General features: G+C 40.0%; 1 protein-coding gene across 2 annotated transcripts in view; it reads right to left on the reverse strand.

Annotated features, from left to right (window-relative positions):
* RALGAPA1 (Ral GTPase activating protein catalytic alpha subunit 1) overlaps nt 1–15645 on the reverse strand; it is a 240762-nt gene that overhangs the window by 52162 nt on the left and 172955 nt on the right. For both annotated transcript variants that reach the window (XM_024195992.3, XM_026651454.2), the window contains exons 33-36: nt 10676–11537; nt 5908–5979; nt 4265–4388; nt 2263–2418 (exon numbers count right to left, since the gene is read on the reverse strand). In XM_024195992.3, coding sequence (XP_024051760.2) covers nt 2263–2418; nt 4265–4388; nt 5908–5979; nt 10676–11537 — 1214 coding nt within the window. The remainder of the gene's footprint in view (nt 1–2262; nt 2419–4264; nt 4389–5907; nt 5980–10675; nt 11538–15645) is intronic.

Raw genomic sequence — 15645 nt, forward strand, 5'->3', positions numbered from 1 at the left:
AAAAACCCCACAGCCTGGGTTAACTGACTTGGGCTCAGTAGCAGCGTAGACATCCCTGGTCGGACTGGAGTTTGGGCTCTGAAACCCAGCGACAGGGATGGGTCTCAGACTGTGCAGAACGGTCTACACTTCTATTTTTAGCCCTATAGTGCAAGCCTGAGTCGATTGACCAGGGCTCTGAGACATGTTGCTGCAGGGTTTTGGTTTTTTTTCAGTGTAGACATACCCTTTTTTATCTCCCTTCATTTCCTCCCCTTATATCACTATTTCTGTGACCTCAGTAGCAACAAGTTATATAAATGTGAAATAAAAATCATCTTCTGTTGTAAAAGGTCATATGCTGCACACTGTATCTAGCACATCTTAAGAATAAAGAATAATATTTTGATTACTACTGTGTGTACTGCTGAAGTGTACATATAGGTTATAAAGGTTCCAACTGGAATCAGAGACACTGTATAAAACACATGAGACATTCTCTACCCTGAAGAGTTTAAAATCTAAATAGATAGACAGAAGATGGGAGGGGAAATAGAGACAGAGAGGTAAAGTGACAAGACCAAAGTTACACAGCAGGTCAGTGGCTGAGTTAGGAATGGAATCCAGGTCTCCTGACTCACAGTGTAGTACCCTGTTCATTAAGACCATACTGCCTCTCAGAATAGTCTAAATCATTGAAGAATGTGATTATGGGTGAAAGCGGAAAGAAATGGGATTTAGGAAAGAATGTCAAACTAACTGAGAAAATGGTGACTGATTTGTACTTTTAAAAAAATTACATCACCAAAGGACTGGACCAGCTCTGAAATGTGGCTAAAGGTATTAGCTATGTGGAAAGGATTGAATTCTCTTGAAAACAGATATAGGATTCAGGCTGCACTTTCTGCTGAAACCTGTAACATGTTGTTTTTTTGTTTTTTTAGTTATTTAACGAATAGTGGAAATAATTTTCATTATGTTTTCCACACATTGCTTTTTAATCACTCTAATCCAAAAAGGTTATTGATACATATTTCTGTAGGCAAAGTACAGTGGTTTCTTCAAAAGGGCAGAGAAAGGAATCATATTATTACTTTAGTTATACTCTCATTAAAAAGTTATGTTGATTTTACTCTTAAGATACTTTAATTTGTTTAGAAACCTAAATAATACACTGACTGCACTTTATGAAATAAAAGAGTAGAGTAGGAAGTACCCATCTTAGGCGTGGAAGAAAAATATTTTAATAGTTTAAAAAAATGTATAATGCCACTTTTAGAATTAAAAGTCAGTTTATAACAAAACAACAACAACAACAACAACGATAATAAAAAGATATAAATTATTTTCTTCAAGTTGAACAAAAAGAACAAAAAAAAGTCATTAATAATTGAAGTGTGCCAGAGGCATGGCTATTTCTTTCTTTACTGTCGACTATCTGATTTAATTACAAGTATTAAACTCCATGCTGAGGTCAACCAGCCTCACTTCCTCCAATATTACACTTCAACCAGTGCTCATTAATGTGTCTACTGAATGGATTAGCACATCTGAAGATATATGTACAGAGGATAGGGGGACAGTCTAATGATAGCCAATTGTTCATTTGTAATAGGACACATGTTCGAGGCCTCACCTTATCATCACTAATATGGAATTTATTAAATTCTAAAGAAAAAATACCAATACAGAAAGCCATTTTTCCCTTAAGGTGGATATAAGAGAGCAGACTTCTGCTGAACATTTGTGTCATCACCAAAGCAATACAACTAAATTCACTAAATGTTGTCAAGTTCCTAACATTTTGATTTTCTTTTCAAGGCAAATGTTCTATGAACACGCTTAGCTGCAAGACTTGCAGAATAACTGAAACATTCATCTTTGAACCATGTATTCATCAGCTATTTCGAGACGTTAACAGTTCACATCCAGAAGTCTCAAAGGACTAGAACATGTCATTCAGATTTGGAGCTTTTTCTTCCACACAGACTATTAACTCTATTCCTTTTCCTCTCCTTACCTCACCATTCCTGTGACCTCAGCAGCAATAAGATGTACAAATGTGACAGAACTCATCTTCTGTGGCAAAATAATTGGTTGGTAGAAAGTAATTTAATAACACTATAGTCCACCCGCCCCAACTAGCTTTAATAATATATAAACTGTTAGAGGAACAAGCGTATTATTTTTAGAAAAAACTACTAATTATTTTTAAGGAATGATTTCCTAAAATCCCTTGATATACTGTTACCTAAGGGAAATGCTGTATTCAAAACCACCTACCTTTTTTGTTAAAGAGTCATCTGAATCAGAAGGCATTCTTGTTGACACATGAAACATTACTTCCACTGTAGAGGTAGCAAAATATGGAGTGGTCAATCCAGTGCTTTTGTTTTTTTGCAATCCTCCCATAAAACCACAATGGTTTGTGAGATTCACCTAAGATCAAAGCCCATGTAACATTAGGGGGAAAAAAGTAATATCTGGTGGTAAAATACTTTTCAGAGAAAGCCTTTTCAATCATCATATACATTTAAAAAACCCGTAATTCTGTTCTGATGCTGATCCTTTTGTACTATTAAGTTTATCTAAAGGAGCAGAGGCTCACTAATTAGAAGGATTTAATTAGAAAAGAAACTAACTGCAGTGAAGGAACATCTATATTTATTGGCACAAAAGGGTATAACAATCTCAGAGACTGGTGGGAGGTAAAGGTTAAAGGGAAAAAAGCAAGAGTGGAAACAGTGGCATCTTGACACTCTCCTGAGAGCCAGTACTAGCAGTTGCTTTTCTTCTCCTCAGAAGACATGGGGAACTACCACATAAAGAACCATGATGATTGTTCTGGCTTTCCAACAGGGAGGAAGGGCTATAGTTCTGCTGGCCCCATCACAAACACAGATATTGCTGTCCCATATTTTTTCCCATTCCTGAACACTGAGGAGGAAAGTCAGAAGTAATCCGCATTATAAATCTAAATTAAATGCCTTTTAAAATTGGGATTACTTTCCTTAACAGCATATTAAATGTTTTAGCCTCTTGGCATGAAATTCTGGATTTTTTTGTTGGTATAATAGCAAATACATGATTGGCTAGTGTGAGATTAAATACGTTTGAATCGGTTTGATTTAACTTTGTAAAAATGTTGCTGCAGAACTGAAATAATACATAATAATACTTTATCAGGTTTACAAAACTTCTTTAATTGTAAAAAAGTCTGTTTCCATCACATTTAAGACTTACCATCATATTTGCAAATTTTCAGTTATGTCTTTGAATTTCACAATTTTCCATTCTCACAAAGTGAAAACTGATGCTTTCTGACAAGAAGAAAAATTCCCTACACTTAGAATATGTGTGGAAAGTCACTAGGCAAGCCAAAATTTGCCAGCTTTGCTCAAAGCTTTTTCACAGCTCAAGTCAGGAGCTGATATATTGCCTTGGAATTAACGTACAAATTGAAAAAGCAAGCTTTAGTCATTTAAGCTACTACCGTTTATTGATCATTAAGCAAACGATTAAATATTAATTTCAGGTGGCACTTCCAAGAGAGCCAGAAGCAGTGATGATTCCTGCACTTCCGTTGGACAGGTCTGTACCTAAAGCATCCTCTTATTGATGGTAGTGGGGGTCTGTCTTGAGCAGCCAGAAAGGGATGGTGATTAGTGTAGCAAAGAGAATTTGGACCAGGGGAGAGTCAGTAGAATAGAACTATATTTAACTAATGCTCTAATGGTGGCAGTGGTACTTGTATGATTATGCCACACAATCCATTTCTTGGTGAAAGAGATAGGGCTATATGTGTGTCTATCTCGCTCTCTAGAGGCAGGGAGAAGAGGATGAGAGAAGCAGCATGCCATTATTTCTCCAACTCCCAAATCTGAGCAATGTGCAGAACCTTAAATGGATTTAACAGCTTTCAGGCCTACACAACAATACAGACATAGTTTATTTAGTGTATACAAGTCAGGAACAGGGTGGCTTATTGCACACTGTTGAACAGCCTCCGATTATGTAGAAGCTTCCACAGGTTCACCTTTCAAAGCCAGTAAAGCTTTGCTGTCTCAACAGTTCATTTATACAGCATCACTGACATAAGTATAACCACAATTTCAATCTTAGTGTCCTATTTTCAGAATAAGATGTTTCGGTAATTGTGAGCAGTAATAAGGAATAATAGAGATGGAAGAGTAGAGAGAAAAAACAATCAGCCTCCCATTTTATATTTGTTTTCTACAATCTAACACAAAACTCAGAAGATATAAATAAAACTTAAAACAGATACCTCCCAACCAAGGCCTGCTACAAAATCCTCATAGGCTTGGCTTCCTCCAGTGTTAGTGAGGATGGAGTGTTTATCTTCTTGTCCCTCAGCAACATAAAATACTGCAATCTTGTGTGTCTCTCGGCTGCAAAACATAGGATTGTCATTGGATTGTCACTGAGTAAGTTCACTGTCAAGTCTTAACACAGAGACAGAAAATGCAAACACTACACACAGATCATAGCTTTCAGTATCAAAAAGGCAATGAAAGTGCAGTACAATTAAAAAAGTCTCTTTCTTTCTGTTCTTTGACCATCTTCTATCTTTTCATGTTCTTATCCTCTTTTCTATTCCTTTGCCTTCTCTTTTACAGTTTGCCAATAGGAACTTTCATGTGTGAAGGATCAATTCAGCATAGTGGGACATTGGCTGAAATTAGCAGCAACAAATGGTATAATAATGTATTCAGAAAGTTGAGTAAGATATTTACAGCTGAAGACATGAAATAAGCAAAACCTATGGTTTGGGCATTATTTTACATTATGAAGAAGACCCATCATTATCATTAATAGTGGTAATCCTTGTGAATGATAAATGTGTCTCAGGAAGATGAATTTAATATCCTCAAGTAGCAAGGTAACTTCTTGTGTCCCTGGATTGCTGATTGGTAGATATAGAGTCGAGCAACTTAACAGTTTCCCACAACTGTCCTACTAATTCTGAATTTACTAATTCTATAGCTGTTGACACAGTCATGTGGTCCTTGGAGGACAACTGACAAAATGCAGAGTAGCCAACAAATTGTAAATTCCTTGGCCCATTCTTTAATGCATTTAATACTGTCTTTCATATTCAAAAATACCCTCCCAATAAAGAGAAAGAGCACTAAGCAAAATTTAAGATCTTTTAAAAACTAAATGCATCTCCAAAACTTTCACTTTTCTTGAAGCTAACCCACGATGGGAATAAACACTGAGATCTCAACAACAATGCCACTTATGTACTAGATGATATTTCTCGAACATCCACTATTGAGAGCCTACATACAATGTACTTAAATGCCCTCAGATGCTACTTTGGTGTCCATTCATAAAAGATTTAATAAAACATCTTAAAAGAGAAACTACAAGCTTGAAAAAGTGGTTTGCAGTGGACAGTGACTGAAACCTTTGCTGGTCACTAGTTCATCCTGAAATAGCTTTAGCTTTCCATGAGAACCTCAACTCTAATCACTTTCATTCCTCCTCAAATATTGATGGCTTTGATCCACAGCTATAAAATTAGTTTCAAAGCTATTGGAACTGAATTTTAGAATGTATCCCTTTTATTAGATATGCAAATACAGCATTTGGGCATTATAGCACGTTTTGCATAATTTTCATGGAACACAGAAAAAATCGTATTTGACAGATGAATTACTTGTTTTGGAGGTGGGGGTTTATTCTCTTTCAGGATAATCTATTAATTAAATATTCATTTCATTTTAGTTTCACTTAATTTTTAGCATGTACTGCTTCCAAAATTTAGTGAACATGAATCACTTATTGGAACATAAATTAGTCTCCAATTCCATATAAACAATAGTTCTACAAACTCACTTTGAAAAATAAAAATGATTAAATAAATTAGTTAGGTTATTAGGCAATTTTTAAAAGATAACTTACCATTGTCTTGAGTCCAAATTTCTAAGTTCTCGAAGTAACTTTTCATTTTTTTTCAGGAGATGAAAGCTCCTTCTAAACAGAGAAAAATTAACAACATTTTTGTTACCTGTCCAGTAATGGGCATAGGAAAATACAAGAACATATTTCAGTTCCAGTCATGCAATCACCCACAATTTTCTTGCCTTCTCAAGTTTCCTTTAAAAATAAGTTATACACATTGTCAATTTTATGTCAGAAGGTGTTCTGCATCCTTCTTAAAGTCCTCAGCATAACTCTACGTATGCCCACTTTCCTCTCCCAACCTAGTGACTTCAGCTGTCTGCAGAAGACTGGACAGGACTCCCTTTGGAGCCCATATCATTTACTACGTAGTAGGCCTGAGGATAGCTGCTTAGTGATACATGACAGATTCATAGATCCCAAGGCCAGAAGGGGCCATTTGTGATCATCTAGCCTGACCTCCTGTATAATACAGGCCATAGAACTTACCCAAAATAATTCCTAGAGCGTATCTTGTACAAAACCATCCAAACTTGATTTAAAAATTGTTAGTGATAGAGACCCTTCATGACCCTTGGAAAATTGTTCCAATGGTTAACTAGTTTAAAATTTACACCAAATTCCAGTCCAGTTTGTGTAGCTTCAACTACCAGCATTGGCTCGTGTTATATTTCTCTCTGCTGGATTGAAGAACCCATAACAAAATATTTGTTCCCTATGTAGATACTTATAGACTATATCCAAGTCAACCCTTAACTTTCTCTTTGTAAAACAGATTGAGTCTATCACTATAAAGCAGGTTTCCCCATAATCTACCAGCCCAGAGAGTGCATTAAAAACTGAACTCTACATTCCTGAATTGCAGAGCAAGACAGAGTATATCAGCCCACCTCGTCATCTGTAATGCTTTTTGTTTTTTTAAGAAACAGTTATGTTACAGCAAAATAACCACTATCCAATGTTTAAACCTACTTAAGATACTCATAAAATATACTGAAGTGAGATTAGGAGCAGTACCCATTGGAAAACAGGCTGCTTTGGCAAACTAAAGGCCCATTAAATATTAAGAATGGTTGCAACCCATTTGCTACCAAAGTTCTTTGTGATCAAAATGTTTCACTCATATGACTGCAATATTATTTTACTGATCCAGACTTATTCTAGGTCTATAGAATATCCATTTTCCCTTCACAGTAGGTAAGTATTTTGATTCAGCATTTCACTCAACAGAGAGAGTGATGATTTTAGAAAGGCCCTTACATTCTGGGATACGAATTCTATATTTTAAAAAAACAAAAACAAAAAAACGGTACTGTCAACACAAAAAGTACCTCTCTTTCTCACTGAATTTTTTTTTACCGCCTATTGTTATTTGCAACATTCAAGATTATGCAAACTGAAAAAATGTGAGGAAAAAAACCCTCTCTCCTTTTCAGATTTACATTTGTGCACTTTTCTAGGGAGAGGACACATGCATCCTCTTTCCTCAGGTAGGACAAAAGGGTGTTTACCAGTAACACAGCAACAACAAACTTGCTGCTATTCTAGAGTTTGGGTCTGGTAGGGTTACCATATTTCAATAGTACAAAAAGAGGACACTCCACAGGACCCCGCCCCAACTCCGCCCTTCCCCGTCCTCGGCCCCGCCCCAACTCCTCTCCTTCCCCACCCCAACTCCGCCCCCTCCCGAGCACCCCACATTCCCCCTCCTCCCTCCCGCCCCCCGGCTGCTGCGCTGGGGAAGTTGCTTCGGTCCCCGCCGCGGTGGAGAGCGGCAGGAGCCGGGAAAGTTGGAGCCCGGGGAGGAGGCGGTCCCCTTACCATGCCTCCCTATTTTCCCGGACATGTTCGGCTTTTTGGAAATTCCTCCTGGACGGGGATTTGAGGACCAAAAAGCCGGACATGTCTGGGAAAATCCGGACGTATGGTAACCCTACCTCTGACACTCACCTCTCCCTTCACTGGAGGGACTCCCCTGTCCATACCTGTCCCGGGGCCTTCCTTTAAAGGGGCATCCCCATATCAGCGGGGTCTACTTGGAAAAGATAATATTTACTCCCTTGTGTGGCTGAGCTGGGCTGTGACAATCCAACCCATCATGAGTACTGTGAGAAATGGGGCACAACACTAACCAAGGCAGTGTCATTTCAGGGACTGTATGGGCCTCGAAGTTCAAACAAACATGCTATATATATATATATATAAAGTCCTTTTCTTTACTGGGAAGCCAAATGGAAGTTTTTCTAGAAGGGTATTTTTAGAAATCTCAGTATAATGACAAATTTCAAGCTCAGTTAAATAACTTTTTTGTGAAATGATGCAGAGCACAATTAGTACAGAGACATGAATAGTGAGAGATCCAAGCTGGTTTGCCTGATATTGTGTAAAAATGTGTGTAACTTTGATATAGAAGGCCTTGCCAAACTAATTATTGAAGCATATGCAACCATCATCATAGACAGTGACTTGTTTATACTGCTCTATATACTATACCAATGTTTCTCAATCTGGAAGTCGTGATTTATTTGATAATTTATATGGTAAAAATGAGAAAATAAGCAATTTTCAGTAATACTGTGCTGTGATACTTGTATTTTTATGTCTGATTTTGTAAGCAAATAGTTTTTAAGTGAGGTGTACTTAAGACAAATCAGCCTCCTGAAGGAGGTACAGTAGTCTGGAAACATTGACAACCACTGCTCTAATTGACCTGGATCAAGAATGTCTTTGTTTTACTTTCTATTTCTATAGTAAGGCTATTGGGATCTCAGCATTAAAATACAGTCTCAGAAGGATTTTTTGAATCATGTTTTTAGAAATTTCATAAATGGACCACTGCACTTCCCCCAAATTCATGAGTCTGATGTTTCATTTTTTAAGACCAAAGGTCCCTGCAACTTCCAAGTATTAGAGTGAGTTGTTTTCCAGAAACCCAAAGGTGGAAGTTCATTAGCAATCTATTTGTGTGTAATACATTTTATAGTAACAAATAAAAAGGAAGTCACAACTGGTCTAGTCAAATTTGCTTCCTGTCCTCTAGTCAGGGACATATCTCCCTGCTGTCAACAGTTCTCTCCGGAAACAGCAAAAGAAAGATCCCAGATCAATCTATGAAACTGAAAAGGGTATTCCCAGAAACACTGAGAAAATGAATGCCAAGGGCTTTTGTTACACTTTACCAGGGAGATCAGGAGTGAATGCACCAAACCGAAAACTCACTGCTGCGGAAATAAACACTCAGGGCTAGACTCTGCTTGGAGACAGCAGAATCTACCATTTGCTGCTCTGAGGTGTACAGTGCCTCACAGAGCCAGGGAAAGGAGGCAAGACCGTGGCTGGCAGTGCAGGAGAGAGTAAGGTGCATCGCTGGCCTCCCCTCTGCACTGCTATGGTGCCGAGCACCCCCTCACCGGGCCCCCCAGAGGGGGGGGTGAGGTGACACCCCCCACGTGCCCCAGGCCGGGCCAAGCCGCGGTGGGGTCCCTGTCCCTTTAAGAGCAGGGCTGGGCTGAGCCCAGCCTGCGGGGGGTGGCTCCGCTCCCGGCTGCAGGCTGATGCCGGAGCCTGGGCTGAGAGCCAGGCTCGTCTCCTGCACCAGCTCCGGGCGAGGCTTTGCTGCGGCTCCCCCAGTCCCCCCCAGGCCTGGCCACCGCACGGTGTGTGTGTGTGGGGGGGTTGCTTGAAGCAGGGCAGGACCCGGTGGGGCCGAGGGCTGAACAGACCCGGCAGGGCGGTGCGGGGGCTGCTGGAGGGAAGCTGGGGAAGGGGTGGCACGGCCTCAACCCCCTGGGGCTGCCTGCCTCGCGGACGAGTCAGAGGGGCGTAAGCCGCAGCAGGACCCCAGCCCCCCGGGGGAGGGGATCTGGGGCCAGCCCAGGGAGGCAGGAGCAGCCCCAGGGGTGCTGGGCATGTGCAGGGCAAAGCCCCGGGAGAGCCCCAGCCCCGCGGCGGGCAGTGCTGCAGAGGAGGAGCCCATGCCCCCCGGCGGGCGAGGGGAGCCCCAGGCAGGGGGAGCTGGGCCGCCTGCACCCACCTCTTGCGGCCGCTCCATGCTGCTCCCAGTACCGCTTTCCGCCGGCGCGGCTGCCCTGTCAGCCGCTTTTGGATCTTTAAATAGCCGTCCAGGGGAAATCCCGGACATTTTTAGCTTTTTACAAATTACCCCCGGACGGCTATTTAAAGACCCAAAAGCCGGACATGTCCGGGGAAACCCGGACGTATGGTAACCCTAGGTCTAGTAGGGCAAGGTGCCTTGTCTTCCCCATATCCCTACAGAAGCATGGAAGGAGAGCAGATAGGTGGGAGCAAGGGTGTCTTTCTCCACCAATCTAAGGTTTCTTAATGGAGCTGCTGAGGAGAGCAGAGTAGGGAGAGAGGGTATTCTCCCACCAATAGTATCCCTGCACTGAGCTGGAAAGGAGGTCATCTGTCTTCAATCTCCTTGTCTGCATGGATCTTGGGGAGAAACAAGATCAGCAAGCTGTTCCCTCCTCTCCCCAGTCTCTCCACACAGTGGGATGAAAGTAATAAAACAACCTTCTTCCTCCTTAGTAGATGCCCACTCCCCCATCTCAAAAATTCTGCTGTCAGTTGGCCAAAGGCATTCTTAGCCTAACCAGTTCTACTGCCTAAAATTAGGAGGATTAATAAAATGATGGAGAGTTACATAATTGTTACCAAACACTGTACTTTTAAACCAATAGTAATTTGTGTTAAAAAAACAGGGTTTTGTTATTGTTTTTTGATTTTTTTTTTTTTTTTTTTTTACCTTTTATCCCATGAATTCATTCCCAATATACTGAGAAGTAATCTGCAATAGTAAAATGCCGACTGGGGCTTTTGTGGAGTTGGCTCATCCTGTTCCACAGCCTTCATATTTAAGTCACTGAAGTGTTTTTCAACAAATTCTCTCTCTTCTGTGTGTTGTTTAAGGATAGCATTGATGACATCATTTTCCTGTTTCTCAGAGATGCAGATAGGTTGAGGAGCAGGTATGTTCAGTGAGACGCCTGCTCTCTGTAAGCATTCAGGACTAGTGACACCTAAATAATGTAACAGTTCATCAAGAGCATCTTCTTCTTCCCTAATTGTATCCCACGTTGGCACAGTTTCTCTAAATTTCCTTTTTACCTGAAGTGCAATTCCATCCCTTACAGATACATCCTCTACATGCTCAGAGGATGGGGCATCTTCAGGTTTCTCTTGCTGAAATACAGAAAGCGCCAAAAAAGTATGTTCTGATAATCCACATAAAGATGATGGCCCATACAAAATGGCAGAATCCCATGAGTATTTACCAGACAGATCACGCACTATAATTCTGACATTTGAATTAGCAGATGCAAGTCCAGCAGACAATCCTCCTCCAGGCATATTCTCTTCTGCTTGGATTTGTATACAAGAGACTAAAGTAGTGTTGTTTAACACAAAGAACTGGAGGTTTGGGCTCTCAAAAAGTTCAGGAGAAAGCTCAGGACTTTCACTGTAAGGATTGTCATTGTTCTCACAAACTTGACTGGTTAGCATAGCAGGGCCTCCACTCATCGGATAGTGGCCTAAGTGGTTCACCAGATGTGTTATCACAGTACGAGCAGCAACAGAGATTAAGCCTTGTTGCATGTGAGTTTTCACTGTAAAACAAAGAACACTGTATTTAAAAATTAAATTTTGGGGAAGCAACATGGAGATTTAAACATTTATTTTGGATTTTTATTGCCTAGATTTTTCAACAAAGAATGAACTTTATGAGACTAGGACACACCTAAAACAACCAGGGAAAAATATGGATTTCCAGGAACTTTAGTTCTAAGTGTGAAGAAAAACGTAAAATAATCACACCGTTACAGAAAGAATAAACATTCTATAATTGTAGAGCTTAGCCCATTTTCTCACCATAGCTTTTATGTAGAGCATGGGTCCACTTAGATATACAATAGTGATTCTTAAATTATTGAAAATAGATCTTAAGTTGCTGCTGAACTAGAAGCTATTGCATGATAATCAGCCCAACATCCCAAGCAACAGATTTTTATATTTTGACACAGTAGTACTCTGATGAGGAAAAATACAGCTATAAGTGTGCGCAAAAAAAATCTAATCACCCTAATTGCCCAAGGGAGTATACAGCTCCAGGTTAAATTAAGAATGACAGTGGATCATTTGAAAACATTGATCAAAGCCCAGGCTATTTATATACAACAAACTCTAGCAGTAACAAAACGGAAAATAAAAATCTCACATTGAAACTGAAAAAAATATGTACATATGAAAAATTTCAGTCTGAAAAATTTCTAAGAAAATCAGCAGGGGAAAGAGGCAAGTTAATCTTGTCAATTCTGTCTAAGTTTCATCTTGCTAAAGGTACCGGAGAAAAATGGGACTTCTATTCTTTCTTCTTTGCCAAAGATTTTCCACTCTTCTGGAAATTATATTAATTTGTAACAAAGGTTTCATAATTTTTATAACAAGCCAAACATGCCTAAGAATTATTTTTTTAAACCACACTCTGCGCTGGATTCTCTGGTCCATTAAGTCCACTTTGTGATACTCATACAGTGCAAAGTGGCCTTAAACCAGTTGAAGATAACTGGTGGAGAATTCTTCCTGCACATGAGAGCTCTCCACTGGTACTACTAACCCCTTTCCTCTTTCCCCGCCCCCTCTACAGTGTAAATGAAAGGAGAGGTATATTGGGAACAGAGCACAGGGAGTGGAGGGAGTGTGCCAGAGCAGAGCTTCATTCAGCCACAGCTTGCACCAAAGGGGCTGAGTAGTCCTGAATATGTAAGTCATAATGGGGCTCCCTGCAGATCCTCCTCTTAGACAGAAAAGAAACAAGGCCCCATTTCTCAGAATTAGGTAGTCTATACATGATTGTAAAATATTACTAGAAAGTGTGGGTTTCCTTGGATTTTTAGTAGAAATGTATTGGACTGCCTCTTTCCTTTCTAGCCTCTTCCTCTTTCCATGCAAAATTTAAGAGAACATACTCAATGTCCAGTTTACGGGATAAACTGGAGTAAACCAAACCATTTCCTTTATACTATATAAGTTACAGTAATTTTTATGCTAAGCAATAAATATTGCTTAACAATATACATAAAACAGTTTAAGGCACAAGGTTTCTTGAGCACTTTGGCAAAATAAGGGTAACCTATTATGAATTTCTGTGAAAATTATTTAATGCCCGCATTTAGCAAAGTGTTGAGTGCATTTTGCTCTAACTGTTGACAGTAATTACTGATATATATATCTTTGTCTTCTGAGTGCAACAGAAAGCATAAATACAACAATGTTTAAAATATCTAAAAATCATTTGAGAATGTTAATTTACACAAGTCTTCACAAAAGCAAAGTCTGAATTTGGAATAGCTGAACAGCATCACCCAGATGTTAACTATTTAAATCATTTAACAAATTCTACTGCGTGCCAAAAAATAGGCAAAATTCAAGCTCCTAATTAATGTTTACAAAATGATTTGAAAATAGCTGAAAATGTAGTATCATTACATATTAAGTGGATTTGACAATGTAGACAAGAGAAGAAAAAAATATTCTGGCTTCTTTAGTCTCTCTCATGGTTGAAAACAGAGACTCTTTAAAAACAATCAGTTAAGTTGAATTCAAAGCCCAGATATGGAAAGCATGCAAGGAAATTAAGTTATAGTGCCATCTGCTGAAAAGTAGTAAGGACTTGCAAGCAAGTTTGTACAAGTCTTCTAGCGAAAATGAATGGGAGACTCTGAAAGTGAAACTTATCAAAGACAGTACTAGCCATACTTCTGGGGGAATTGTGCATCAAAAAATTAAAAATTCTGTGCACAATATTCTCAAATTCTGCAAAATTCGGTATATTTTATTTTTATATATATTTGATCAATATAATCACACCAGTTTCAATTATTTTTGGTCATTTATTTCAAAATACCTGTCAGCAAGTATGGCTGTAACAATACAGACAACAAAAAAGATTCAGAAAATGTTTTTTGACAAATAGATTCCTTATTAGGCATATTAATACAGAACCCTGAGTAATAATTCATTTAAACTACAATATGGAACCATATTTCCCGCACCTCTCAGAAGGAGTGGAAAGGCTTGGGGGAGTCAGGGATAATGGAGGAGCTAAAGGACAGGGAAGTAATTGCTGGGAAGGAGCCTGGGTCTGAGCTTGAAAGGTTATTGGGTATGGGTGGGAAAAATATGGAACAGGTTTTTTGGGGGGGACGGGACGGGGAGGAACTGTTAGGGAGCTTCCCCCATGCAGACCCTGTCTGACCCCTAGCCTCTCCCATTCAGTCAGGCACATCTGCCCCTGCACCCTCTTGTGTCCTTACAATCCCTGGCCACGTGTCCATCCACCCCCACTCAGCCATCCCCCTTCCCCCTGTGGCTCGGCACCTCCTTCCCCCTTTGCCCATGTGGCCCTGCAACTCCACTCCCATTCAGCCCCTGCCAGAGTCTGTCCTCCCACACTAGCCCTTATGAGCCCCTATCTGATGCCCCAGCAGCTCCACGCTGTCTATCACCCCATAGCCCCTGGCCCGACAGACGCTGTGAAGAAGGCAGGCTCTTTCTCTTCCCTAGCTGGCTGGGAGCAGCTGCTGTGTTCTAGTGCCACAGTGCCCTCTGGTGGGCAAAAGGCAGAACTGCAGCAACATTCCAGCAGAAGCTTTTTTCTGCGTAAAATATTAAAAATATGCACAGCTCATTAATTATGCACACGAGCAGTGGCGCAGAATTCCCCCAGAAGTATAACCAGTAAAGGGAGCTCTGCTATTGGATCATCTTTGCTGCAGATATTTACTCTAAGTGACTAGCACAAACAAATATTATACTACTACCTTTGGGTTCCCAGGAGCACAGCAACTTTAGATTCCCAATTTGTTGGCATTTCAAATTTGAGTCACCCTTAAGTGCTTTAGTTGATGCATCAATCCATCCTTGTTTGTAATATGTCTCCATAGAGTAAAAACAGATCGACTGAAAGCTTTTAAAAGAAATGAAAGCTTGATAACGAGATGAGCAAGTGATTGCCGCTCTGTGAATTGATTATCAGTAATTTCTATATGGTATTGTCTAAAGGCCCCAAATGCGATCAAGGTTGCATTGTGCTAGACACTGTACACACTTATGCACGCACATGCTGCACAGAGAGTAACTTGTGCCATAAAGAGCTTACAGTTTAAATAGAAAAGACGAACAAAGGGTGGCAGGGGTACCACAGAGAGGTGAAGTGACTTGCCCAAGGTCATGCAGCAGTTCAGTGGCAGAACCAAGAATAGAATCCAGGTCTACTGACTTCCAGAGCAGTGTCCTATTTTTTTGAGCACACTGCCTCTTAAGAATGCCACTTATTGGAAACCCATTAACTTTCTCCCCCCAACAAACTTGGAATTTCTTTCTTAGAGTTCCCACTCTTTATAGAAAAGAAAGAATTCCCTGAAGAGGGGAGGAGGGGCTGAGGGTTCATTATAAATTTAGTCAAAGTATATTTTAAGAACTGCTCTACCAAAACAAAAACAGTTACATATTACAAAAAAAGTATGCAGAATACTCCAAATGGTTGTTTAGCATATATCTGACAAAAATTTGCATGGCATATATTGCTCTGGCCCATGTACAATGTGTAGTTAGCTCCCTTCAAACCATCTTTACTGTAAGTGTGTAATAACTGATCTACTCTGATAAGTGACAAATCTGAGGGGTAGCCGTGTTAGTCTGGATCTGTAAAAAGTG

The sequence above is a fragment of the Terrapene carolina genome, unplaced genomic scaffold, assembly GCF_002925995.2.
Source record: "Terrapene carolina triunguis isolate 2854851 unplaced genomic scaffold, T_m_triunguis-2.0 Scaffold96, whole genome shotgun sequence".
Classification (NCBI taxonomy): Eukaryota; Metazoa; Chordata; order Testudines; family Emydidae; genus Terrapene; species Terrapene triunguis.